This window comes from Hippoglossus hippoglossus, chromosome 13, assembly GCF_009819705.1.
Source record: "Hippoglossus hippoglossus isolate fHipHip1 chromosome 13, fHipHip1.pri, whole genome shotgun sequence".
Taxonomy (NCBI): domain Eukaryota; kingdom Metazoa; phylum Chordata; class Actinopteri; order Pleuronectiformes; family Pleuronectidae; genus Hippoglossus; species Hippoglossus hippoglossus.
In genome coordinates, this window is record NC_047163.1 from 26,859,368 (window position 1) to 26,886,872 (window position 27,505).

The 27,505-nt window shown below is 43.2% G+C and overlaps 1 protein-coding gene across 2 annotated transcripts; it reads right to left on the reverse strand.

Moving 5' to 3' along the window:
* Positions 1-300: 300 nt before the first annotated feature.
* On the reverse strand, positions 301-27,202 carry chrd (chordin). Of its 2 annotated transcripts, XR_004615872.1 has the most exons (22): positions 24,936-27,202; positions 22,852-22,955; positions 22,614-22,740; positions 20,650-20,802; positions 20,357-20,468; positions 20,001-20,088; positions 18,922-19,063; positions 18,529-18,666; positions 17,516-17,598; positions 15,921-16,068; positions 14,253-14,359; positions 13,223-13,502; positions 12,839-13,080; positions 12,634-12,747; positions 10,857-11,048; positions 10,600-10,693; positions 10,412-10,468; positions 10,161-10,264; positions 9,658-9,921; positions 8,586-8,679; positions 7,525-8,291; positions 301-311 (listed from the first exon to the last, which is right to left on the reverse strand). XR_004615872.1 is itself a non-coding variant. In XM_034604895.1 (21 exons), exons 1-21 carry the CDS (start codon positions 25,075-25,077, stop codon positions 8,227-8,229), a joined length of 2,850 nt encoding a protein of 949 aa, XP_034460786.1. In that variant the 5' UTR covers positions 25,078-27,202; the 3' UTR covers positions 7,076-8,226. The 2 variants fall into 2 exon arrangements, 1 of the variants encoding a protein (XP_034460786.1); XM_034604895.1 differs by lacking the exon at positions 301-311 and having other exon boundaries at positions 7,076-8,291.
* Between the last annotated feature and the right edge of the window lie 303 nt (positions 27,203-27,505).

Here is a 27,505-nt window from a genome sequence, read left to right on the forward strand (position 1 = left end):
AAGCCTAAAGAACCATTTTATGAGGCTGCATGGGGCTCATGTGTATATATGGTCGGTTAAACATTGTAAATCCACATTTTAACACAGCTATTTAAAATGTCGGTTCAGCTTCTTACAGCAGAGGGCAGCAGTGATAAAATATTGATGGCTCATCAATATTATCTCAACTCTCCCTCTCTAATGTAATCTAAGAAGGATGTCTAAGGGTTTCTCAGCTAACCCCTTTGATAAATCAATTTCTAACACATTCTTCAAAAATACACTTTTCTTTATAGAATACTTTTTTAGATAAAGTAATTAAAAAGTGTTACCTCTTCAGTTCAGTCATTACATGAACTCAAGCAGTGCAGCCAAATGATTAAAGCCCACTTTTAAATTATAGTGGCAAAGTGTTTCAAGTAAACACTGGGTGTATAACAAACCACGGAACAGTGTGGAATACGATCATCCAACAATCTTAAAGCCACTTCAAGGAAAATGAAAGGAAACTTGAGGTTAAGTTCTGATACAGCCAAGCAGTTTTTTTCTCAGATAAAAACTCTGACGGGCGGTATCACAAAACTGTATGTCAATGGATAAGGCCGCTCGTCTGCGACCCAGACCTAACGCTGTAAACAAATGTTCAACAGAATTATTCATAATAATTTATCTTAATTTTCCCCAAATACGATACATTTTAGAAAAAGGTTTCTAATGTGTCATAAATAGACACAGGACTGTTGTTAATGTCTCATCTATCTTCTTATAACATGAAATGGTCGCGGGGTGGTGAGCAGGTGGAGCCAAATGCAGGAGCTGCAGCTGGTTTGATAGAGAAAGTTTATTTAGAAGAAAATAAATAAAACAGACTTCCATGGACACCAGTCAGCGGTGGCAGGTATAAGCATAGAAACAAAAGGGTAGATCCTCAAAAGTTCAGTGTGTAAGATTCAGTTGAAAGGGATCTATTGACAGAAATTGTATCCATAAAATAATCCTAGTGATGTGTTCACTAGTGTGTTTCATCTAAATTTTACAAATTGTTGTTTTCTTTACCCTAGAATGAGCCCTTTATATTTAAATACTTTATATTTACATTAGGAGCGGGTCCTCTCTACGGAGGCCGCCATGTTTTTTACAGTAGCCCAGATTGGACAAACTAATCACCTTTTGAGTTTTTATGACAACTGAAGGCTACCACAGGTTCTCTTATATGTTTGGAAGGGGAGGGTGAGGTGGGGGGTAATTAGCTGCAACATGCAACTCCACCAATAGATGTCACGAAATTCTACACACTGAACCTTTAAATGAATGTAAAACTGAAACACTACTGGTGTCAACTGATGCGGAACAAGACAAACTGACAAAGACAAAGGGAAACACAGAGGCTGTGTGTGAAATCACCCACTCACTCACTATTCCCTACTTCACTATATAGTGACTTCTATGTTGAGGATATATATAGTGAGGTCATCGGTAAAAGAAAAAAACGCTCTCAGACACTGCTCGGTGCATTTTCTCTGCAACGGTAATCACGTTATTGACGCAGGATTGTGACCTACAATAGCGTCGGATGGTGGAAAATCCCACAGTAAATTTGACTTGTTTATTTTACACCTAGTAATAGTTTAATGTAAAAAAACGAATTGAATGACCATGCAGGCAGTTGCGGCAGTTAGTGTTGTGCTGCTGTGCTCTTATTTATATTTATAAGATAGGTCGGGCTGTTCCTGCTGCCCTCACTCATCTCCTGTCCCCGCCGCGAGTACAATGCATGATGGTATATATTTGGTTACTGACAATTGGTTGGACACTATTTTTCTTGATGCATTATGGGAAACAATGAGAGCAGTATAAAGGGTATAAAAACCTTCACTAAACATTCGGACAGCACCACAAAATGGTGAACTCACTATACGGTGCACTATATAATGATTAGTGAGTTATTTCGGAAAGAAATAGAGACTATAAAGTTTACAGTCTCTATAAACACAAGACAGGCAGGGCTGTCTGACAGGTTAAAATCCCCCCTACTCCAATAACAATGTTGTTTACAATTTTACAGTACACTACTGAACCTGTTAACTTTAAACACACACATGTATTCCTACATGTGATCTATGAATACAAGTCATACCATTTTGATCATTATTGTACTTTTCACAATTCATACCCAGCTGACACTCATTTAAATTCTCCTGTGAGATGTCAGTGTAATTTTTAATCGTATCACAGTAATAACACTAAAGCGAAAAAGACAAATGTGCCCAGAGGCTCAACAGCAACAGTAAAGGAAAATTTAAAGGAAACCTCTCCCGTGCACGGTTAAATTTGACAAACATCCCATAAGGTTTGAACATGATTTTCTGTTGTCCGGTTTATGAATCTCTGTTTTTGCCTTTTCCCGATGATTCTCTGAATGTGTCCAATATTGTTCGGTTGTAGACTTATCCAATGTTTTTTTTGTTTTTTTGTTTTTGGACGATGGGGAAGAACACAACTGTGTTGCTGAACTTCAAGTCCATTGTTCACCACGACCTGACCTTTCTGATTTTGATGCCCTTTGGCAAAATAGAAACTTCTTCTTTCAAACAACAGGCTGTCACACTCACATCTGACATGTCACTTCCTCTTTTTCATACACAGACAGTATATGTCTTCTGATATGTCCTCCTCTCTCTCTGCAGTACAGTCCACTGTAACTCCTCCTGAGGTCTCCCTATGGAAGACCTCTGGTGCTATGTTCCGAACTGGTGTGTGGTATGGCCCTGACAACAAACCCTGTTTGCCAAAACATTTCTTTCCTCATCATGCTAAGTTAGCGCACGGTAAAGATCACACATCTAAAATGGGGATGTTATCTATGATCACAGAACATTGGTTTACGAAAGGTTTCTCCACCTTTGCTCAAAAATACTGTCAGGCATGCGTAATCTGCGGCACACACACCGCCTGTAACCAGCCAGGCAGCACACCCACCGCCTGTACGACCTTTTGAACATCTGATGATGGACTTCATAGAGCTATCACCATCAGAAGGTAAATCTCAGTGCTTAGTGATGGTCGACATGTGGTCAAAATGGGTTGAAGCCTTTCCTGCCTCAAAACAAACTGCAAGTGTGGTCACCAAGCCAGAGGTGGAGCTGTGGAACGAGAGAACGGCACACTCAAAACTAAGCTTGCAAAGTTCTGTGAAGACACAGGTCTCACATGGACAAAGGTCCTGCCTCTGGTGCTGATGTAAATGAGGATGAGAAAACGAACCAGGTCTAATCTTTCACCTTATGAGATTCTCTTTGCATTGTTGTCCTCTCCACTTCCGTCAACGGACTTGTGTGATAATGATGATGTTGTGTAACCTGATTTCCTCTTACACCTTCCATTTTTCTTTTTATATGCTTGCTCAATTGCAGGAAAGTACTTTTTTCTTTGCACAAAAACAGCAGCAGTTACCTATTGTGTCCTCATCGCCATGCATCGTTTGTTCTAGAACCTCTCCATGGTGGATGTTAACTATTTACGTACACAATGTGCATGGGTTGAAGACTCGTCAATATTCTTCAATGATTTGATGTTTGTTATGATGTTTCTTGACTATTTTCTTGTTATCATATTTATATGGGGGAGGAATGTAATGGAAAATTCCACTGATCAATGTCTTACTACTGTGAAGAATGTCTTACTACTGTTTTGACTGTTTTCTGTGCACTTAGCTGATACAACATCAATGTCTTCCACCTCCTGTTGACCTTCATTTGTGCAACTGTGTGCTGGATTTGATTCCTCTTTCTGTAACAGTGATGCCAGACAGCAGACTGTCCTGTTTACTTTCTGTTCTGTTTCCCATTTATCACATTGTATAAAAACCCTCCTTTTTAATTTTCTTGCTGTTGCACTCTGAGCCATGTTGCTGACTGTGTAACCCTCTGCAGAGCTAATAATAAAAACTCTAAGACAACGTCTGAAAAACTCATTATTTCAAATCTCATGATAAATTTCCACGACAGGTCTCTCGGTGGAAATGTGCAGGGACAGGGAACTAATCAGGTGACAGGTGTGTAATGGTAACCAGGAACTGCAAGACAGGAAGTGGGAAGCGAATATCTTGAGTCAAAGTTCACCAAAGTAGAACTCCATGCTATGCTAATGTTTTATTCACCCCCTCGCTTGCACAGATTAAAAGTGGAGAAGAAAGTTTGCCTCATCGTTCAGAGGCTGCATTTGAAGAATGATGGTTTCACAGTGGCGTGATAAGGCTGACGAAAAATATGTCCTACCATTCACAAGCAATGAAGGATTCAACAGGTGATCTCAGGCCAACCGATCCCAGGATTCATTGCGCACTGATGACGAAGCTAATAAGCTAGCAATGTTGGTCGCTGAGCTGCAGTAAGTGTAGCCGGACAAATTAAGGTAATTTATAAATCACCTTTCATACATAGAGGTATGTTCAAGTTACTGTAGCTAAGTAGCTGCAACAACAAATCAGTAAGGTAAATAGGAAATCCTCCTTGTCCCCGACTTATTTGTGTTCCAAAGCATGCAGCCCCTGAATTGGGCTTTTACCTTGAAAAGCTGTGAACTTGCGTCACCTGAAGATTGTGTCAGTAGCTAAACAGACCTCTGAAATAGCTGACATGAAATGTAGGGAAAAAAACCACATGTGAACAGTAATAAAGCTAATTTGGTTTTATGTAATGAAAAACATTGACTATAAAATCTTCACTGCAGATGAACCAGGTAGGATGAACACAAAGTTTTCTAACTTCACTCTGAACCATAGATAATATAAAAAGCTCTGAACACGACGTCCAGCACACAAACAATAAAAAGTGACATTATATTGTAGAACTGTTTGAGGTGGACTCACTGATGACAATGAATAATTCTGAAGTAGCTTTAACACAGGACAAGAAAACAGCCCATTCCAATCCAGCAGGTTTTAGAACACTGATGAAAATGTATTACATAATTACATAGCTGCTCTGCTGTAGTGTTAATCATCTATAGACACAACATGAATGAGTTAGTGAACTGAAAAGGTTTCAGGATATTTGTGAGTGACTTTCATTATTCATGAAGTGATTTGGATCCAAAAAGGAATTCTAGAAGTCTTTCTTGTGCCTCTCTGCATTAAAAGAATGAAGGAATAAATAAATTAGAGGATATAGGCCAAAGTGTGAAAAACTAAATGAGAATGAAAGGAAAAAATCAAACCAATAGCACAGCTGTGTTAAGTGAAACAGTGTGGAGTTCTTCTACAACAAAGAAGAAAGGCGACTAGAGTCCAGTTTATTGCATGTGGCTCTGATTTCACTTCCCTTACAGTAATAAATTAGATGAACAGCCCATCACAGTGCAGTGCTGCTCAAATGTTTCATATCAGCAACAAACTAAACGAACATCTGAGGAGGTGTCAGTGAGAGACACGAAGAAGAAGGAGAAGTCATGGAAGGAGCAGCGTGTTCTTTTCTGCAGATCTGCTCCGTGAGATATTCAGATATTTCTGGCATCTCTTGAATGTTTTGATAATTTGGTAAACACACTGAAAGAAATCCATAACAAGAGTCTTAATGAGTGTCAAACGTTCAGAGTGAAGTTAATGGTAAAGTGGAGCTAAAATAGTTCTTGGCTGTTCGTAAAATCCAAGTTAGCTGAGCAGCATCCATCACGGTAATGTTCAAATCACAGGCCACACACACACACACACACACACACACACACACACACACACACACACAAACACACACACGAAAACATGTGCAGGTGCAGGTCTCAAGCTGGTACACGTCTCATGCTTCTTCAAATGGCTGCCACAAGCCATAGCTCAGAACACTTAACCTTTGACCTCCACCATCCGGCTTTGACAACCCCCTGCACCTCTACTTGCTGCACTGATGATGACTTTCCAATATGTTTTCAGTCAGGACGATACAGGTCTTGAGTGTGAAGATATTCCATGGTCTGTGCCTGGGAGACGTCAACGTGTGCAGTGAAAAGCTCTGCCAGCCAGGCACCTTTGGTGTAGTGCTGGGTTTATCCCAGCAGAGGGCAGTCTCTCTCTCTTTCTCTCTCTCTCTCTCGCTCTTTTGTGTGTGTGTGTGTGTGTGTGTGTGTGTGTGTGTGTGTGTGTGTGTGTGTTGTGGGCAGCAGTGGCTCAGGAGATGGAGCAGGACGTCCATTAACCAGAATGTTGGTGGTTTGATCTCCGTCTCCTCCGGTCTGCATTCTGAAGTTTCCTTGGGCAAGACACTGAACCCCAAACTACCCCTGATGGCTCTGTATAGTGCTGTATGAATGTGTGTGTAAATGGATGAATATACTTGTACTTATGAGGACCATTTTGAGGGTTGAGACTTGGATTGAACTTTCTGTGGCCTGTAAAGGTCATACTGCACAAACATCAGTGTGTTTATAATATTTTTATACTGTTGCCTATTTTTAGATTTATGTTAATGCTCAAACAGACCTCAGCAAATTCCTTGTATGTGTAAACCTACTTGGCAAAAAAAAACTGATTCTGATATGAGGGTTAGAATTAGGTTTAAATTAATCTTAAGGTTACAGTTAGGCACTTGGGATGTTTAAAGAAGATAGTGAATGTGTCTTCAGAAATATAGAAGTACAAGTTTGTGTGTGTGTCTGTGTGTGTGTGTGTATTGGAAAGAATTCTCGCTCGGCCTTAATGTGTGTGTTCCTGATTCAGGAGTTTTCACATGTGTACATCTGTGTTTATGCTTCAGTCCGTCTGCAGTAGAACTGGTCAGGACACAACATTACCGAGCACATGTGGTGACTGGCGGGTAAAGCAAGAGGGCAAAGGAAAGAGTGAACGGATTGAGAAGGAAAGAAAAATAATTGGAATGGAAAAGATATAAAGAAAAGGGAGGGAAAGAAAAGGAACGTAAGACACGAAAGCTAAGGAAAGAGAAGAAAAAGAAACTGAAGGAAAGAAAAAGGAAAATATGGTGTGAAAAGAAAAGATCAGAGAAGAAACCATAAATAACAAGGGAAGACATAAAGTAAAAGAGGAGAAAGTTACAGCTGAAAATAAAAAACTGCCAAAAAACATGAAGGGAATCAATAAAGGGTGTAAAGAGGCAGAGAGAGAGAACAATGGAGAAATATAAACTCAAAACAAAGGATTCAGTCGAGTCAATCTGGCTTTTCATCCCCTGATAATCACAGCTCCATATGTGAAAAACTGTGAGGAAAGAGGAAACAGAGATGGAAAAACAGAGGGACTGAGAGCTACAACGTGGAAAACTAAAATCCCAAAGAGTCCAGATGAAAAAGAAAGATAGAAATGCAAAGAGGGAAGGAGGGCGGGATTATTAGAGGTGGTTAGTGACAGCATCCAAAATAAAATCCCACAGGCATTCCCCTCTTTTTTTTTAACCAACAAACTTTTTTTTATTTTGTCTCCACACCATTCAATAAATACAAAGTACAAACCAGCTTCATATTCATAAACAACAATGATAAAAAAAATCCATACAAATGAATTATTTTGAACGATCAAAGCAGAGGAGCGACGAGTTCAACAGGCCGAAACGGCAGCCGAGAAGGTTTCTAACTTGTCTCCCGACCAATCAGGACGGATCCTGACGCCGACACAAGTGATGACAAGTCAAAACATGTTTGTACAACTAATGAAAGTTGTAGACTGACTGCAGAGATAAGTTCATTTGTTTCTCGACTCCACTTTCTTCCTGTAACAGTTTCTATATCGCTGATTAGTCCTATCTTATACCGGTAAACACACACACACACACTCACACACACGCTCACATTCATCCTGTTCTGCACTTCAAAAAGAAGCCCTGTCAAAGAAACACATGCCACACAGTCTTTCCCATTTTTAAATCCAACAGTAAAACAGTCCCAACTTCGCTTCACATCTACATCTACACGTTTTGTCCTGTTGAGCTTCTTTGAAAAAAGAAAAAGAAAAAAGAAATTCCTGCAGAAAGCGTTAAGGCGGGAAGCAGAAGGCAGCAGCAGGTTGATAAAGTCTGGTTGGTCCTCTTCGTAGCTTCATTAATGAGTCCGTGTTTCATTTGATCATTCCTCCGTCTCTGCTTCTGTTCATTACAATCCTGAAGCTGATAACTGGGTGGGTGTGGGGAGGGGGGAGGCAGGTGGGGAGATCCAGTATGGCTCTGGGTGTGTGTCCATCTGGGACGAGGGGACTTCGATGGGTAAAAGTTACGGGTTCAGGGTTTTTTTCTTTGGTCTCCCCACAGATCAGTGTCTCCAGGTCCGTCTTTTGTCTGGAACTTTCATCACCAGATCGTCCTCCTCTTTGGAATCTAAGGCAAACACAAAAATAAAATAAAGACCCAGGCAGCACAACACTGACACAGCTCCAGGTTTGATACTAACATGTACAAATCTAATAAGTGACAGAAGAACTACCAGCTGAAGGTCAGCAGCAACGTTAGCAAGACTTTTCTTTTTAAATAACTAAATAAGCAAATAACGGTCACTGTTCGCAGATATATCAGTTTAGTCCCTGCTCGTGGTGTGGTGTGTGTGTGTGTGTGTGTGTGTGTGTGTGTGTGTGTGTGTGTGTGTGTGTGTGTGTGTGTGTGTTGAAGGCTCACCAGCACATTCAGGACAGCATGAGCCCTCTCTGCGGGTGATGTTGGAGCAGGTCAGCACTGGACACTGTTTCCTCTGACACTTGGTGACACCGTGCTGTGGAGAAGAAGGTGAACATCGAGGTTTGAGATGATGAGACACAGGATTGTCCGAATGTGAGGTACAAGCGACAAATTTGTTAGCCTGCATGTTTACATTTACGCTATTTAATCTTAAACTGGTATGTTGTGAAAATATGATTCATTTAATTCAGCTTTTTATGTTGTTATTGCATTTAACCTGCATTCATTGCAAATCCAGTTTATACATGTTAATGGACAGTTGGTCATTTTCATACCCAGAAAATATGGAGTGTGTTTCTGACAGCCTGATGAATTTAAGAATTTGTAGTTTTGCGTTGCACATTTGCACATTTTATTTGATTCTATTTTAATAGAAAGATATTGATTGGCGATGGCCGATGATTTTTTAAGTATTAAATGATAAAAATCATATAGTTTATGCAACTTCTTTTGTGCATCTCGTCTCGTTTTGACCAGCGCCTGGTAGTAAGTAATGCATTATGACTGCCAGGTGGTGGCAGTAATGCACCGCAAAGCTGTTTGCCAAACATCATTAAATAACAGAAAATAATAATAGTAACAACAATAACAAGAAGTTGAGTCTTACTACAATGTGCTGACAAAATACATGTGATGGTGCAGTGAGATTTGATGCCACTGTTCAAACAAGAGAAACATGCAAATCCAAAGACGACCTCAACAATTAAAAAGGTTCTTTGTGGAAACTCATTAGTGATTAACGTAGTTTTGCTTGAAATGGCCGATGATAAAAGTCCATGCACAAATACTCACATTTGCCAATGTCCTGGTTTCATGATAGGATCACTTTTCTAGTGGTATGTTTAAAGAACTTAGTTTGAACTGTATTCAGTCAACATCAATTTAAAATGTTCTTTTGGTTTCTAATGAGCTACCTTCAGGCAATTTACATGATTAACAAATTGACTTTTATGTCTGCAAATTCCAGTTATCCTACAATTCTTCCCCTTCTTGGCAGCCAGCGTGTACTTACATCACACCAGCAGTTGATGCACTTCATCTCGCCCACCAGCGGTACCCAGGGGTGCCAGTTGTCGCTGTTCTGGTAATAGTTCTTGCCAAATTTGCAGTGCCTCGGGCCGTCTGCCTGCATCATGTCGCTGTGCTCCAGCCCCGCAGGCGTCTTCTCCTCCTCTGGACACTCTTTACAGCAGTCGGACGGGTTACGTCTCACAGGGTGACTGCAGGTCAGCAGGGGACACGTCACCTTCTCACAGTGCACCTCCCCTGTAGATCCCTGGAAAGAAAATGCAGCATCGTCAGCAATTTTGCTTCAGCTCCTTTGAGTCGGACTCATTGTTTTTCCTTTATTCAAACAAAGTCAAAAAGTCTGATCATTCTTCAAGAAAGAAATGACGAGAAATTTACTTCTGCCTCATTTTCTTTGGAGTCCAGTGCAAAAAATAAACGATCCATTAAGGGCTTTTGGAAAGTAAATCCAGCCAGATGTGAGTGGGTTTGTTGATGTGTGTTTACCTTGCAAGTGCAGACAGCACATTTAATGTAGCCAAAGGGAGGAACAAAGGGATGCCATGTGGTTCCTGGGGCATGCATCTTCTGGTCTCCTTCAAAGTAACAACCTGGGAGAGGAGGAGAGGAGGTTAGAGAGAAAATGCCTGAGTTATCCAGAGTTAAACTTTAAATGTCGGCAGAAATTCAGTGAAACAAGCACAGCATAAAAAGACACAAGAGAGGAAAAACTACAATAGACGAGAGGTGGTGCATACCTTCGGGATGCTCCTCCACTCTCTCCGGAGCTTTCGTGTCCTTAGGGTCCTTCATCTCTGTACAGAGAAAAAGGAAATGGAGATAGAAACAGAATTAGATTTAAACTTTATCATTTGACACTTTGGGACAATAAGGAGATGTCCACAGAAATCAAAGAACTATAAAACTATATTTCTGATTCTCTCACCGTCACAGACAGGACAACACTTGTCTTCAGGCTGGATGGTTTTGGAGCAGGTCAACACCAGACAGATGACTGGATCACAGATCACCGTTCGCTTCTACAGAAGAAATAAATGCACAAAAAGATGACCAAGAGTGAGTTTGAATTGTGAAACAAGATAAATCCAATATTCAGTCCTAACATACATCTCAAAGGCTGCAAAAACAAAACTGTGCATCCTTTGTTTCCCTGCTTCCTTTGTGTTGGTCGTGCTTTGTTACCTGGCAGCTGCAGGTGAAACACTTGTCGTAGCTGGGTGTCCAGCGGGAGCCGTGAGCGTGGTGCTGGTTCTCAAAGAAGCAGGTATGCGGGTCTTTCTTCAGCTCCTCCGGGTCCTTCACAAACAGGTCGTCAAACTCAGCCTCCTCCACATCCCCTCTGGTCCCAAACTCACAGTTGTTTGGCACATGGACCTGGAGAGAAAAAGGAAAGAAGGGACGGGTGGAGATGAATGACAGAGAAAGGGAAAAAACAAGAGGGAGATGTTAGATCTGTTGGCCACACCCGAGCGCAGGCAGGTGTCATGCTGTGGCTTGTTAACTGTTCCAAAATGAAGCGCTGCTGTGCTCCCGAGCAGATGGCCGTTTATGTGTCCGACCTGTTTGCTATTAAAACAGCTGGACCCACTGAACAAAGAACTCATCAACAGCTACACCTGCCAAGCTGCACACAGGTTTACAGGCAACTGTGGCCTGAGTTAGTGTGCTACTGAAGCCCAGTTACATTTTAACTTTTCAACAAACGTCTCTCCAGGCCGACAGCACTTGCCAGTGAAAGTGACAGTGTGTGTTTGTGTTGGCCCGTGAGCGCTACGTGAGCAATCACACAGACACATAAACACTGAGAGGGTTTATAGAGGCCCCGAGGACTTGACTTCTTTTTTTAATCTAATAAACTGCTCTGCTTTTCTGCTTCTCTGATTGTCCATGTTAAATCATCACTTTGCTTACAAAAGTTGCAAACAGGGCATGACAATTTTGGGCGAATAGCAAAGTATAAACATCTTTTCTTCACCATGCCTCTGCGATCTTCAGTGACAGATCTAGGATTTTTCTAAATCAGGGGCCATGAAGGGGCCACAATTTACACATACGTCCAATATCCCTGTAAAACTCATTTGAGTCACTGCTTGTTTACTGTTAGCTCGATAGATTTGCCACACATCATTGAATATATTTAGAAAAATGTTCCTTGTTTTAACACATTGTGTTCTTTAAAAAAGCTTAGAAAATAAAACGTAACAAATTATTATACTTAATTTTAAAGGACATGGGGCCAGTGCCCCCCACCCCTGCCCCGCCTCTGGATCCTCCCCTGGAGATCCATAGTTACAGAATGCGGCAGGTTTAAAATTTAAAAAAGCATTTGTTCATCATTAAATTGTAATGTGTGAATGGGTATTTACTTCCTTTTATTATAGAAACCAAAGTTTCAAGCATAAAATGATCTGATCACCAGCTTCCGAGCTGGACTACACTGCTACAGGTGCAGTTTTATTGTGCTATGGTCGTTAAATAGTTGTCTTGTAATAGTAAAACACTTGTGTGTGTTAAGGTCATTGTGCTGTGGCTGGGAGGTCGTAGTAAAAGTAGCCCAATTTCACCGTTGTGGACATATTATTTAGTTTTATTCCACTGACGCAACTGATAATTGTCTTTTTGTCCCCATTCTTAAATACTTTTCATGCAGACACAACCATTTTGTTTCCCTCAGAATTTCAACACAACAGGCTCAGGGGCCTCTCAAACCTCTGGACCACCTTGGGAGACGTGAATCCTTAACTGAACTCTACACAGCCCAAGTGACGAACCCTGCTGAACCCCTGCCTTGGGATATTTGCCCCAAACCAATTAGTGATGTACTAAAAGCTAAAAAAATTCAAACAAATCACTAAAAAAGTGCATCTCCTAAGTATGTGTGGATAAACGTGTTATTTAACACGTTTAGTGGTAATAATGAATGTAAAGTGGTTGTTTTTGTCGTAATTGTCTCTCTTACCTGTCCTCGAATTTCTCCGCGGGGGTTGAGCTTGGTGCTGACTTGGATGAAGGCTGTTCCCTGGTCCAGGTGCTGCAGTAACTCAACACTCATGTCCTTTAACACCCCCTGAGCCTGGAGGAGAGGAAAGGAGAGGATGGGTTTATATATGTGACACTTTTGCATGTGGATGTTTTCCTTCATGTCCATTTTTGAACGGATGTACCTGTGATCCATAGAAGCCGGTCAGCAGGGTCTTGTGCGTGGTGCTGCTGTCGTCTATCTCTCCGATCTCAGCCAGCCCGTGGAGGTGGGCGCTCACGGTGAGGTCGTCGGCCTTGCTGAGCCCCGAGACGACAATCTCGTAATGCAGGTGACACTGTTTGTCCACTGAGACCCAGGCGTGGCCAGAGACACCGGTTCTCACTGGTGGGGACACAAAGTGGCCGGCCAGAGGGGTGGGCAACTCTGGAGGAGGAAGACATGAATATACATGAGAGTGGATCCTGGATTAAGGAAGATTTTTCTGTATTTTGCCATTTTATAAAGCAATTCAATGTGTTTTCATGTGTCTGTTGAGTTTCCTAACTTTCCTCCCTCCCCTCCTCACCATGTCTGGGTGCCTCCAGGCCGCTGTAGAGCAGAGCCTTTATCTGCCCCCTCAGCTCCCCCTCCTGGCTGTGTGCCGTGGCCACGTTGATGAACAGCTCGTTCTGCAGCAGCATGTGGATGTGTCGCGCCTCCAGGCGACTCCAGCTGCCCACCGCCTGGCCCGAGGCCTTGTTGTACTCCGTCGTCAAGTCGTAAATAACAGAGCGCTTGTTGCGACGCCGCGGCTTCAGCTCGATAGTGAGGCTGACCACGTCGCTGGTGAGACCTGCAACCTGAACCTGAACGGAGGAGATGAGACAAACAGTTTAAGCCCCTTTTCACGTAATAGGCTTATTATTGAAATTCATTGTGAAGAGCAGTAAGTGAGTTTGACCCTAGAATCTGCTGAAGAGGAGAAGTTCCTCTGTGCTTACTTCAAACTTTAGGAGTTTTTCAATGAAGCAAGACATCAACATCTTGTGTTCAGTACTTAAACTAAAAGATAAAAAGATTCTGGACTTTTCATAAAGAGACAGATAGATGTGATTATAAAATTTGAAAATCAGTGATTCAAAGCACAGAATATTTCTAGGTCTGAACACATGTCTGGAGGGGATCTTTAATTATTGATTAGTTGTGGGTGTGGGTGAGTTTGATCGGGGATCAGCCTTATTTGACACCATTAAAAAAGAGAATGTTTTATGTGCTATTTTATTACTGTTCAGTATGTTTAAACCCAATTTTTGTGACGGTGAGTCCATGACATTTATTGTAAGACTGGTGATGTACAGCTTTCTTGAAAGTAATGGGAATACTGTTACTATTAGTGACTGATCACTCATAATTCCACATTGTCAACCCAAGATGACAGCGACAGATTGAGCTTAACTCTATAAATACAACAGGTTTACTGTTAATAAACCACAAATATTGGATATTAGAACAGAATGTTGATGAAAAATTCACAATGATCTTTTGTAGTGCAACTCATGTATGATCATTAAAAAGTTTGATAAACAACAATCAAATCCTCCTGATGGAAACCTCACCTGGTAGTCCAGCGTGCCGTTATCATGGAGGTTGAAGATGGCGGATCCCACACCTCCGGTCTTCCCCGGGGTCAGGGCATCGCCACTGGACATCACACTCTGAATAGCTGAGCGGGGAAAAAAGACCAAGATTAATATCAAAAATCCACTTCAGAGCACGTCCAGTGCTCATTATTATTACTTATCGGAAACCAACATTTTCCCCTCAGAGTTTTCCTCCATTGCACCACAGAGCCTGACAGCATGACTGATGAGGCAACCATTTCTGTCATGTAGAAATCTGCTGGTTTGGGTGAAGGATGGAAAACACTGGGGGCACATCACATTTACCCGTGTTCTGCAACTACACGCACACACACACACACACACACACACACACACACACACACACACACACACACACACACACACACACACACACACACACACACACACACACACACACACACACACACACACACACACACACCGAAGCTATGCCCATAATGTCCTCCCTTCAAGAAGAAAGAGTCATTGAGGGGACAGATTCAATTGAACCACTAATCAGGAGGCGTTCCTGCACGTGTAATTGTGTGCGACCTTGAGCCAAATGCATACATGTTGAAGCACGCACACCCACGCACACACACACACACACACACAAACACACATTAAACCCACCCAAGGTTAAGCCTTACTATGAGGTAACCCTTGCTGAATGCAGTAGGCTTAAAAAGATTGAGCTGAAATGACAGGAGGGAATGAGTAACTGAGAAGGATGAGAAAAGAGCAGAGGAAATTTTATGAGAATCGTTTTTGCCAAAGACACACGAAGAGGACAGCAGACAACGGGGCCGCCGCTAAATGGAGAGACTGGTAGAAGGAGAGAGGGAGAACAGGCACGAGAAGGAGGAGAGAAGAGAGGGAGAAGAGTGTGCTGGGTTCGAATTCTTCATACATAACGTCAAGCTGTTAATCACAGAACTGGAACACCAGCAAGGAGAGTCATGTCCAGCAGACTGTGACCTTGGCAGCAGTGTGTTTATGTGTGTGTGTGTGTGTGTCTGTGTGTACATAAACTTTCATAAAATAGAGTCTTTATGTGTATTTGTGTGTGTTTGTGTGCATGTGTTTGTGTCTGTTAGAGAATAAAAAACACCTCTCAAAGTGTTTCAAAGTGTCCGACACCTTGATGTTCCATGTTCATGTACAAGTATGCATCCCATGAAAAGACCATGTGTGCATGCTTTTACGGTTTCAGACGATTGGGCTGTCCACAACATTCCTGAAACCTCTGTCTCTCTTTCTGTGTCTCTCTCTTTCTCTCACACACACACACACACACACACACACACACACACACACACACACACACACACACACACACACACACACACATGGACATGCATACACAGTGTTGGTGGGCCACCAAGTCAAACAGAAGGTCTATAAACATGGTTTTCCCCCAGTGATAAGACTTGAAAGGATGGAGACAGAGAGAAAAAAGAAGTATTTATAGAGAGGAACGACAAAAACAGCCACACATGGACGAGCACAAACCAACTACGACTCAAAACACATTCTCAGCGACCTACGTGTTTGTTGCATCTGCAGTATTGAGAAGCAACACACACAACGCAGAGTGCGGAGGAAAAAACATGCGGAGGAAAGTATAGCGGGGACACTTACTGTCACAAGATTTCCTGCCGGTGATGAAGCCAGAGATTTGCCGGGGATCCTGAACCTCGGTCGTCACGGCGATCTCCAGCTGACCGCGAGATAACCAGAATAATTCGCGGCTGTTCAGGTCTGTCAGCACCTCGGCAAAATCTGGATCCTGCACAGATTGAGAAATGGAGTTAAACGCGGGTCAGGTGTCAGAGGGGAAAAGTCACCTTATATCTTGAAGATCTTGTTGACCTGATGTTGGTTCAACTGCCAGTGTGAGATTAATTCAACAATCACAAAGTCAGTAACCATTACGGACACAAACTGTGCTGTGACATAAAACCACAGTGTTTAAATCACGCCACTCGCAAGTGCACACTTAAACCCAGGGCAAAAATATGGCTCGCATTGCCGTAACATGTTTCATATTGAGTGAAGATTAATCTCAAGCAGGCAGACTGGAGAAGGGGGGGGGGGAGGCAGTCAGGATGTTGAGAAATGTTGAATTAATAGGACAGATGTACGAGCGTGTTGAAGAAATGTTACTTTTATGACCCCGGGGCCTCGGTTCAATATAAATATACATGTGCCATAAATCCACACAGTGAGGAGCCAAAACCGAGCGGGAGCAGAGAAGTGGCTGGACGGAGAGAGGGTGACTTATATTTGGGGAAATGAACGGACAGAATAATGAGGGAGAAGTAAGGTGAGGAAGGATATATCGGGGTGTGATATAAATCAGGAGGAGCAGTAACACTGTCAGGATCATTGGTCCAATGCGCTTGCTTGTATATGAGAGTTGAAAAATGGCTTGTCATATGTCTGTTGTTTACATGCCTCTGTGACTCAGCTCCCCTTGGCATGAGTCAGCGGTTTTGGTTTCAACGTCTCGCCCGGGGACGCTCGCCGAGGTCGCGTCGCCGAGCTCGAACCTTTCACATAATTTTCACGGACAGTGTCCCTCGCCACCAGACTTGAAAGGGGCGCATCAGCTCCTCATGCAATTCCTGGCAGAATTAAAACCAGGCCCGCCTTTCATCACCCGCTCCCTCCCTCCTTCCTCCCTCCATCCATCTCAGCCCACAGACCACTAACCACTGACATGTGTGTGGAGTGTGTACGCAGTCCATCCTCTCTACCTCCCTCTTTCTCTGTCTCTCATCCCTCGCTCACATCTGTCCCCTGCAAAAGCTCCTCCCGCACACTTTCTCCCTCTCCTCGTTTCCCCCCTCGTCCTCGTCTCCATCCATTTTTCTTGTCACATCTCAGGCTAGTTAGCTGTGATCAGAGCGCCGGCAACAACCGCGCGAGGATGTGGTGACCCAACCACATCCGTCTCAGAGAGGGAAGGTGGTGGTGGTGGTGGTAGTGGTGGTGGTGGTGGGTTGCTGTGTCATATGTTCCTAACCAACAACAACCCTGCTCCTCCTCCGAACACTACTCCCACTTTTCCCTTCTTATCTAAGAGCAGACGCTGAATATTTTGTTTATTTCGAGTTTTACAAATGAGGATTTTTCAGATGTAAAAATCAATATATTTGCTACAAAATGTTGGCGATCAGTCACTTTTCAGTTTTGGTATCTGCCCCTTCTAGTAAATGTGTGTTAATACTCACATGAGAGGTGATGTTGGCTCGGATCTCCCTGAGGATGTGTTGGTGGTACACGAGCTGGACACGGATGGGCACCAAGAGGGGCTCTGAGGGGAGAGAGAGAGAGAGAGAGAGAGAGAGAGAGAGAGAGAGAGAGAGAGAGAGAGAGAGTCAGTTTTCTCATCATCACGTCTTCTACTAATATCACCATTTCAAAATTCAACAATTTAAGCTGGGGTTGATAAATTGTTACTGAAACATTTTTTTGTCTTCACATCCTGATGACATCAATAAATAAAGTCATCTGGAAAAAAAGAGAAAAGCCTGTGGCCTCTCAGGGCTGAAATAAATTGGGTCTGGCTGGTGTACCTGTCTGTCACTAACCGACCTGCCTGCCTGCACACACCCTGTCTGTGATCTCACTGCACATGACCACACTCTTTAGTCGGAGACACATACACCGTTGAAGTAGAGACGATAGCCAGAAGTTAGAGAGCGAGTCGCCTAAAAGACGTCTTCTAGAAGTTGTCAGTGCCCGTTCATGTATTCTGGGGGCGTTGCTGTGACGACAGGGCCGATAGGAGGGGTTGGATTTGCATTTTTTTAAATGTAGCCTGCTGTTGCTATAACTTTTCCAGGATTATCAACCCTAGCTTTAAGGAAGGTTTACAGATTGAAGGGGACATTATTAGAAACGGATGAACTGAAGCGATCCCATCACACGATTCTGGATCCAGTTGTGTTAATTTTGCAAAACTATACAATCTATGCAGGATCCAGATTTAGCGGAGGTCTTGTTTTTAAATGATCAGCTACATTCTTTTTCTCCTTGTAGTTTTAAAACAGGAATGCAACTTAAGTATTTGTTAAAGGGAACTGATAGAAGTAACTGATCATCATCCACTCATAAGTCTTAATGTCTGGTGTTTATCTATCCCAACCCTCTGAACTCTCATTTGATCTCTTTCTGTCAGACCTGCAGTTTCTCAGTGTCACCATGTTCCCAAACACTTCCACTTTAGCTTTCCATCACTCACCTTTGTCTTTGTGTTTGATGAGGCCCTGCAGAATGAGGATGAAGTGCAGGTTGTTCTCCGTGTCACTCAGTGTCAACATGGCGATGCCTCCCGTGCCTGAATTCTCCTCCTCGGACGTCAGCGTTGAACTGAATGTCTCTGTACGTGAGACATCAGCCCATTGAGTATCTGCGCTCTCTTACAGGACGTCTATACAAATACTCCTCTGTAAACAAAGCCCTCACTTTTTCTCTACATTAATCCCATCTATGGCTGCTAAAGATTACATGAGAATGTACACAGTTCCACTGATTTGTAAATATTGAGTTTATTGTGTAGAACAGCACAAAGAACAAAGGCATACACATGTCTAGTCTGATAGAGAATGCTATAATATCCTCCGTGCACACTTACCAGCAAACAGAGCTCTGTGTTTGATGATCTTCCCCTCCACTTCTTCCCGTCTGCTCGTTGGTGTGGTCATGCGGATGCGCATCTGCTCAGACTGCAGCTGTCGCATGAGAGGCTTAGCCAGGTTCTTCCAGACTCCACAGATCTGCAGACACACACACACACACACAGGCCAATGAGGCGGCAGCACTGTGAGGCGACAACATCCACTCATACTGGGGATATAATCTTAAAATCTGTTTACTCGCTCATGTAACATTTGGGCAAACGGACAAACACACATGCTGCATACATCTAACGTGATTGTGTTATAAACCACAGGCTGCAACCCTTCAACACACTTCTTGAGAGCAGAGGGAAGAAATGTGGCAGCGTGCCGGCACTTCATAACTCAAGAGTTCAGAGGTAATCTCCATTTCAATTAGTGATACGCTCTGTCCCCCTGCAAAGCAGTGATGTAACATGTGAAACATTCTCTCTTTCTCTTCTTTGCTCCAGCTTAACCCCGCCACCCCCCAACAATCTTCCCTTTTTGTCCACAAGTGTTTTCTCTAAGGTCCTCTTGGCACTGACATTTATCTAAAAATAATAATAGGAGCATTTTTCCAGGACCTGTATTTACGGGGCTCCAGCCTCGCTGCGCAGAGTGTTGGGGTCTGACATGGAATGAGGAGATGTGTGTGCGTTTTGGCAGCAAATGATGTGCAGTGATTGGGTCAGACCTCAGGGAGTTTGTGGACATGCATGTGTAGGTACTACTGTTACACCAACATATTGGTTTAATGATTCATCACAATGATGTTGGCCTTTTATCAAACTCAGACTTGCATCTCAAACCTGAAGGGGAGCGAGTGTTGATGTTTGGTGCAATCACACAATGAGAGAGTTTATGATGTTTACAAAGAGGCAATGAAGCAAAAATGTGTGTGTGTTTGTGTGTTCGGCAGTGTGTCTGTGTGTAGAGTCGTGCAGTGAGAATGTTATTCATACCAGATCTTTTATTCTCTCTCTTACACGGACACACATGACAAAAAAAACATTAACAGAGTAAAAATAAGAGATTGTTTTCAGTGGTGTCTTACCATGTCCAACTGTCCCTTGGGGACCCTGTACTCAAATGCAGTGGTCCCGTCTGAATCCAAGAAGAGTATCTTACTGGGACGGTCCATTCTGAAAAGTCATGGGTGGAAAAAATGACAAATATTTAACGTTGTGTTCATTTTTCTTCAGCTCCCTTTTGTTACTTCTCAACAAAATTAGGCTTCAAAACAACAGATCAATCATGACGTCTTTTAAATTCGCTTCTCTAAACACTTTTGGTCTGTTTGGGGGAGGAACAGTAGAGGAGCCGGGAAGTTATGAGAAAGAAGAGAGAGCACCACTAAACTAAAGCTATAAAGAAAAAGAAAAACCCATTGAGACTCATTCTGTGTTTTACCTCTGGAATGTGATGGAGAAGGCCAGACTGGTTCTGGTCAGGGAGAAGCGAGCTCTGGCAACACCACTGGAGCTCCCCAAGTCCGTCCCCCCTGTCAACAGGGCTACAAAGTCTGCAGGAGAACAGAAGACAGAGTTATTTTAATATAGTTTCATTCATTTAATTTAGGTTCTTTTCTTACTAACAGCATGTGCTGCATGCCTGTGGGGCATTGGTGTCCTACTTCACATTTTAATATCTGAAATGACTCTAACTGCAGCAGTAGTTTCTGTCTCTTAATGCTCCTTGCTCACCAGTGCGGCTCTCCCCGGGGCCCATGTCCTCAGAGCTCAGGTACGACCTGTCATTGTAAGATTTGTGGAGGTCGTCCTCCTTGTCTTTTCCCTTCTCATGGAAAAACTCAAAGTTGTCCAGGACGGCGTCCGTCTGCTTCGTGTCACCATCAACTGTGGAAGCAAAGTAGAGTTATATATATATATATATATGTTAAATATGCAGTTAATATGGAGGTTCTATTGTTGGCCCTGGAATAATCACCTAATGTAACGTGTGAATATAAACATGTTTAATTAGTAGTTAGTTTTCTGGAAGAAATAAGAGTTTCTCATGTCGAATCATGTCTTTGTAACGGTTTCAGTTTCTGGCAGCGACGCTTTCCAAAGACTGAACGAGACGAAAGCATCAGCTGTCCACTTTCTTTTCTTTGACTGTGTATTGGGTCTGGATAAAGAGTGTGAAATGCGTGGACAAGGTATTTAAAGGATGTGTAAGATGTCAGACGCCAATTTCAAGGCAATGGTACGGTGAAGGCTAAAGCCCATTTCCTCCACCCCCCCACCCGCCCTCTCTCTCTGTCTCCCCCTCTCACCCAGGGGAAACTAACCGGAGGGTCTCTTGCAGCTGAAGAGCTTAAGGAGAATTGAGAGTGACACTGGCGTGCGATCCCAACACTGACCCGCTGTTCCACACAAACTGACGTGCACCTTGATGTAATGTGTTGACCTCGCCGTTTTTCTAACGCACACTCTCAAACAGACGCAGACGCACATGCAGTGGTTAGCTACTCCTTCAGCCAACTAAAAGACACACTGACACAATCTTGAGAACGAAAAACCACACGTTGCCTATTAGTCACCCCAACTTGTCACCCAAATTTCTCCCAAGTTGTTTTGTGAGGAGCAGCTGCACTGTCTGCTTTCTGTCTTGGCGACTGATTCGCACACACGCACACACACACACACACACACACACACACACACACACACACACTAAAACATACACACACACACACACACACCCACACACACACACACACACACACACACACACACCTTAATTCTCATCATCCTGCCCTCACTTTTTCTCTGCTCCACTGGGCACGCTGAAGGCTTCTGGGGAGTGTCACTCTCACTTCTCCCCACTTAGCAGTACTGTATCCTCAGGTGCACCAGTCATTACACACACATATATATATATATATAAACACACAAACACATGCATACAAACACATTCACACAGACACACACACACCATTTTCCATCACTTACACAAATATACTAGCTGCTTTGGAGCATATGGTAAGACAAACACACTCAACCTTTTCCTACAAACTTGACCACACAGTCACAGCCTTTCCAATTCTTGACACACACACACACACACACACACACACACACACACACACACACACACACACACACTGCTCTAACAGTGCTTTACCTTTACTTTCCATTCCATTACCACACACACGTGGCATAAAGAACCACCCAATCTGCTAAATAACAGTGCCGCATGAAGACCAACCCTAATTGCGTGTGTGTCTGTGTGTGTGTGTGTGTGCACGCAGGGTTGCTGCAATTGTCTAATAAGGTGGAACTTTGTGTGCAGCAGTGTGTGGACAAGGTAAGTGGCAGCGTGTGAATGAGGCTGAATAGATGGATGGTACTTTCAGTTGTGGCTGGTTAAGAGAAAATGTCTATTGGATGCGGCTGAATGGAAAATCAATTGACGTGCTCATTGAATCCGGCAGCTGTTCTGAAGACTTACTAGCTGACCCACAGGGAAAGAAAAAAACTGAGGGCCCAATGGGGAAAATGGAGATGAGAGAGGGTGAGAGGTATGATTCAAACTAGGAATAAACAAAACTGAGGGAAAGAGGCCGTTGTTGTGAGGGAGAGAGGCACGAGGGGGCGGAGCTAAACCTCAGATCAAGTTTGAATGTAAGAACCTGGAGAGCAGTGGGAGGTGGGGGTGTTACCTTTAGGGCAGGTTTTACAGCAGTGCCCTGGCAGAAGGACGGGATGGTCACAGTTCGGGTTGGGACAGTCCTGTTTGATGTTCTTGCAGTTGACCTTCCCAAACACCTTTCCACGACGACTCTTTTGCTGCACAACATAAAGGAAATAGCTGCATCACACAACATATACAATTCAGCACAAAGTGAGCGTGATATATGTGCACGTGCAGAAAGAGCGGGAGATTGAGGTCAAACTTACAGGTTCACAAAGGCACTGGACGCAGTGCATTACACCGAAGGGCTCCCCCAGATCTGGGTGCCATGTGTCCGCCAGAGAGTAGGAACGACCTCCAAATGAGCATCCTGCAACACAAACACCGGTGAATACACACACTGATCTCTGGGGTCAAACACTATCATCATGGTGTCTCCATCTAAAACAACAATAGTTTAGAAACTATGTGAAATGACATAATTACATATGAGGTTTGTGATTTTAAATTATGCCTGGATTAATTATAGGAAGCAGAAAATAATTTACTTGAGGCTTTTTAAATTATGAGCTGATTTATAGAAAGTCCCTGACATTTAAGAGCTAGAAAAAAAGTGCAACTCTGTGGCTTTTATTGAGTGTCAGACTGCAGGATGACAAACTGTGCCGACCAGACCACTGCACCAATTTTCATATTTTCAACAAAGAAATCTTGCACAGCTCACTGCCCAGACGCCTCGCCAGTTTTTTGGGACTCAACCCTGCATCCTGTCTCGAATAAATGATCCATGAGCAAGCATGGGAGATATTCAATTTTCCACTGAGGGATGATGAGGCATTCCCAGAAATGCACAGAATGTTGGCCAAACTTTGATCAAGAGAGCTTCAGATGACATTTCACAGAAGTAAGAAAGGATTGCGATTAAGTGCCTCCCTTTAGAGCAAACTCTGCATGACGCAGACATTCAATTGGTTATTGCAGTGTTAAATATCGACTTCAGCATTTTAGATTTGAAATGAAATAACCACCACACATAATGTGAGCACAGAATCAGACTTTACACTTTACAGAATCAGTTTTTACACCTACACTGGATGAACCATGTAGAAACTAAATTCTGCTTATAAAAGGAGATAAAAGGTCTCCACTTTACTATAAAGTGCCTTGAGATAATGTATGTTGTGATTTGGCGGTATACAAATAAATACAACTTTAATTCCTCACTCAATGTAGATGTGGAAATTATCATTGAGTCACTTTAAATCCTGTGTGCTGGAGTCTATTCAAAAACTCATAAACTTTCTAATACACGGGGCGAGATAAAAATAGTTTTTAGTGATATTATTACTGCGGTGCAATAATATTATAGTGTTGCATGTTGGTCAGAATAAGTGTCTGTAGGTAAGAGTTGGTGGTGTGTGATGAGAGCGCCTATATCTAACTGTAAGTGCACACACACACACACACACACACACACTAGGCGTGATGCTAACTGGACTGGAGCTGATGGCCTTCCTCTCTCGCTGCTACCAACCTGGTTCACATTATTCTTTCATTAAAGTGACTGCACACTTTAAACAGTGCAGTCCAAACTGTGAGCCGCTCGCTTCGCCTGCCACTTCTGTCTCTGCAGAAATAAATCATGTGCGCAGCGGCCAGCGCTTGTAATGGAAAAGTGGACTGATTGCACTTTCCAGCGTTGGATTACATGGTGAACGTGGAGTTCCCACAGTGTCGAACCCCACAGAAGTTACCTTGTAATAATAACCGCGCTGCTTGGCTCTTTCTACCCCTCTGGGTATGCGCATTTTTTTCACACGTGAATCAAATGGTATTCGCTGTGGTTATGACTCAGAGGTTTGCCGCTGGTTTTACACATGAGCAACACTGGCAATTACGTGACGTTTCAAGGATACGTGGAAATTCAAGAAAACTGGGGTAAGTAGCCCGTGTTGTTATATGGGGGGGGGGGGCTGCGAGTTCTTAAAGCGTTATCTACTATCGAGTCCGTAAACTGGCCCTTTACGCACATGCAGCACCAAATCCCATACATAATAAATACAATATTAAGTTTAATTGTGTTTTTTATGCAACAAACATAATTAGCTGATACTTATACTATAATCGATAACAGCAGCAATGTGTTCACTGCAATTCGGCATGACTACGATTATAAAAAGCGTTGATTTAAACAAAATCCGGACTTTTTAAGTGCTCGCTACCGCCCCCGCTTGGTGTGTTGGAAGTTTGGAATAGTTGATGCTGCTTTTTCTATTGGCTGGTTAATATTAATTAGTTGAACATACAGTCACTTTACATTCTCGTTTTCAAACCGATGACGGTGTGTTACCTGACAGGCCTTTGAACGGCAGCGGCTCTCTCTCTGACTGGATGGGCAGAGCTGGAGACTTGAGGCGCGAGGCCGCTCCGGTGCGCAGCCACGCGCAGCACAGGACGCACAGCGCGGAGCGGAGCGCGCGGGGAAGCAGCATCCCAGCGACCTCCCTCTCGTTTCAGGCTCTCCACAGAATATTCTCCTCAAAGCTCCCACTGAGAGGCTTTCAATGAACCACTGTCGACTTGGAGCGACTAATTACACTGACGATAAAAAACAAGATGAGAAGTTTCTTCCTTATATCCAAGTGTCCGTGCTGATCTGCGTGAAAGTCGAGCAGCTTTTTTTGATATATCACGCGACTTTTTACCAAAGCTCTCTCTATCTCTCTCTCTCTCTCTCTCTCTCTCTCTCTCTCTGTGTGTGTCCTCAGCACCAACCTCCTCTACAGTCCCGTCCCTCTCTGTTTTATAGCATGCTGCTGCCCTAACAGCTCGAAGCAGCCACCGGCCGGAGGAGGAGGAGGAGGAGGAGGAGGAGGAGGTGATGGGAGGGATGGGTGACGGGCTGTGGGGGTTGGGGTTTGGGTGATGGAGAGGCAAATCGACGCCCCTGTCCATTCACCAAAGCTTAAGATATGGAAACGAGCCTGCGTCTGATACAGTTTGGGCCAAAAACCCTCTGTAAGGAAAAAAGTGAAGCTTTTCAGTGAATTAAGGAGAGACCCTCATCGATTAGTATCAGCTCAACTGATGCAATATTTGTATTATAATAAGTATTGGTAAAGTGCCATATATATATTTACAATGAAAGTCACAAAACCTTTGTTTCACAGGGACTTAACTACTTTTACCTGCCTTATTTTCTTTGATTATTTATCTGTGAAGTTTCTTTTATTTTTTAGATTTATAGATACCAAAAGCTCCCTTCATTTATTTTCCAGTTTCATAGTTTGTCACGTGGCCTGCTCATTCTGTATAGATGGTGATGCTAAGACTTTCTCACTGTGCCACAGTCCTAAAACCTATATCTCAGGAAACGGTGCCGCTTGCGATCAGAGAAGAAGAAGACCTACATCTGCGGTCCTGTGGCGAGCAAGTGTGAATCTCCACATCATGTACAATAAGGAATGTGTGAGCGTCTGCTGCTGTGGCTGGCTGCACCGTCTATTTTTTCAAGTGTGTTTGGCGCTGAGACCTAAGTGACTTAACAGAAACAAATGAAAATAGTTGGAATGCCTCAAAGCAAGCCGTTTCAATTTGTCCTGGCCTTCTGCAAGCCCCTGTCCTCTTTCAGACCTTCGACTGTTTCTCTTGGCTCTCCAGAAAGCCTACCTTAGAGGAGACTGCTTCAGAATCCCATATATTAAGCCTCGGTTAAATTTGTAGGCCCCCCCTCACATAGATACAGGTGCCAAAAGCAATTCAACCTCCAATATATTAGAGCTCACTGTGGCCATTGGGGCGCTTCACAACATCAACAACAAGTGAAATTTATTAGGGCCTATTTAGATCTGGGAAAAGTTCCCACCAAACAAAACAGAGCGGGTTGAGCAACAGTCCAGTTCCTCGCGGGGGTCCCTTGGGGGCCAGGACAAACGCTCTGCCGTTCAAGTTTACATTACTGTAGTGGTGCGCCGGGTGATTTATTTCAGAGGGTTCAGAAGGGGTCAGGCTTATTATATGGCTGAAATGTTTGGAATAAAGGAGTGATTGATTGGGGATTTTGATCGTAATCATATGCAATGATGATCCCAATGGTTGCTGAGCGTAATGTTTTCCCCTGCAAGATTTGTAACAATATAATCTGGAGGACATGCTCAAAAATGATCATTGAATGTGTCTTATTTAGCTTTTTTTTTCACATTAAATTCTCTGTACAGATCCCTCATTGAGAAGCAGAATTTGTATACCACATTTCTTTCTCTCTCTGGAGACCCTTAAAAAACTATTGTGTTTTCATACTAAAGCACCAAGTAAAACAATGTGCCAAATCACATCGGGTTTGTGCCAAAAGTGCGACTGAAGGTGCGAGGCGCAAGGTGTTGTTTTTATGCATGTGTCACATTATGTGGCCTGTGGGAGCCACTTCCATCCGGGTGTGGGGCTTCGCACCCCCCCTGCCTCCTCCCCCCAACAATGGGAGTCAATGATGGTCTGTTTGCTCTTCATCATAGGGTGATAAGCGACGCTTTTCTTCTGCACTGCACACGGTGATTCATTAGGCAGACTGGATGGTTAAATTGTCTATTGGAGCTAACAAAACCCCAGTACACTTATTAGCCCCGCTGGCACAAGGGCGCAACGTGTTTTTTTTGTGTATTGGATGCGTCCAGCGCTTGTTTGGAAACCGACTCTCTTTCCTTTATGTCATCATCGAAACTGTTTATGAAAGATAAAATATGGTACAAGACTCTTCCTTCCGCTTATATCCAGTCATGGTATCAACACTGCGCAAATTAAGCACAAGACACTGCGCTATTTTGAGGAAACATGACCAAGAAATCCAAATGAGACAGTATTGATATGAGAGTAAACCCACGCCGAATTCAACAGCATTTCTTGAAGATGTAAGGAAAAGTTTTA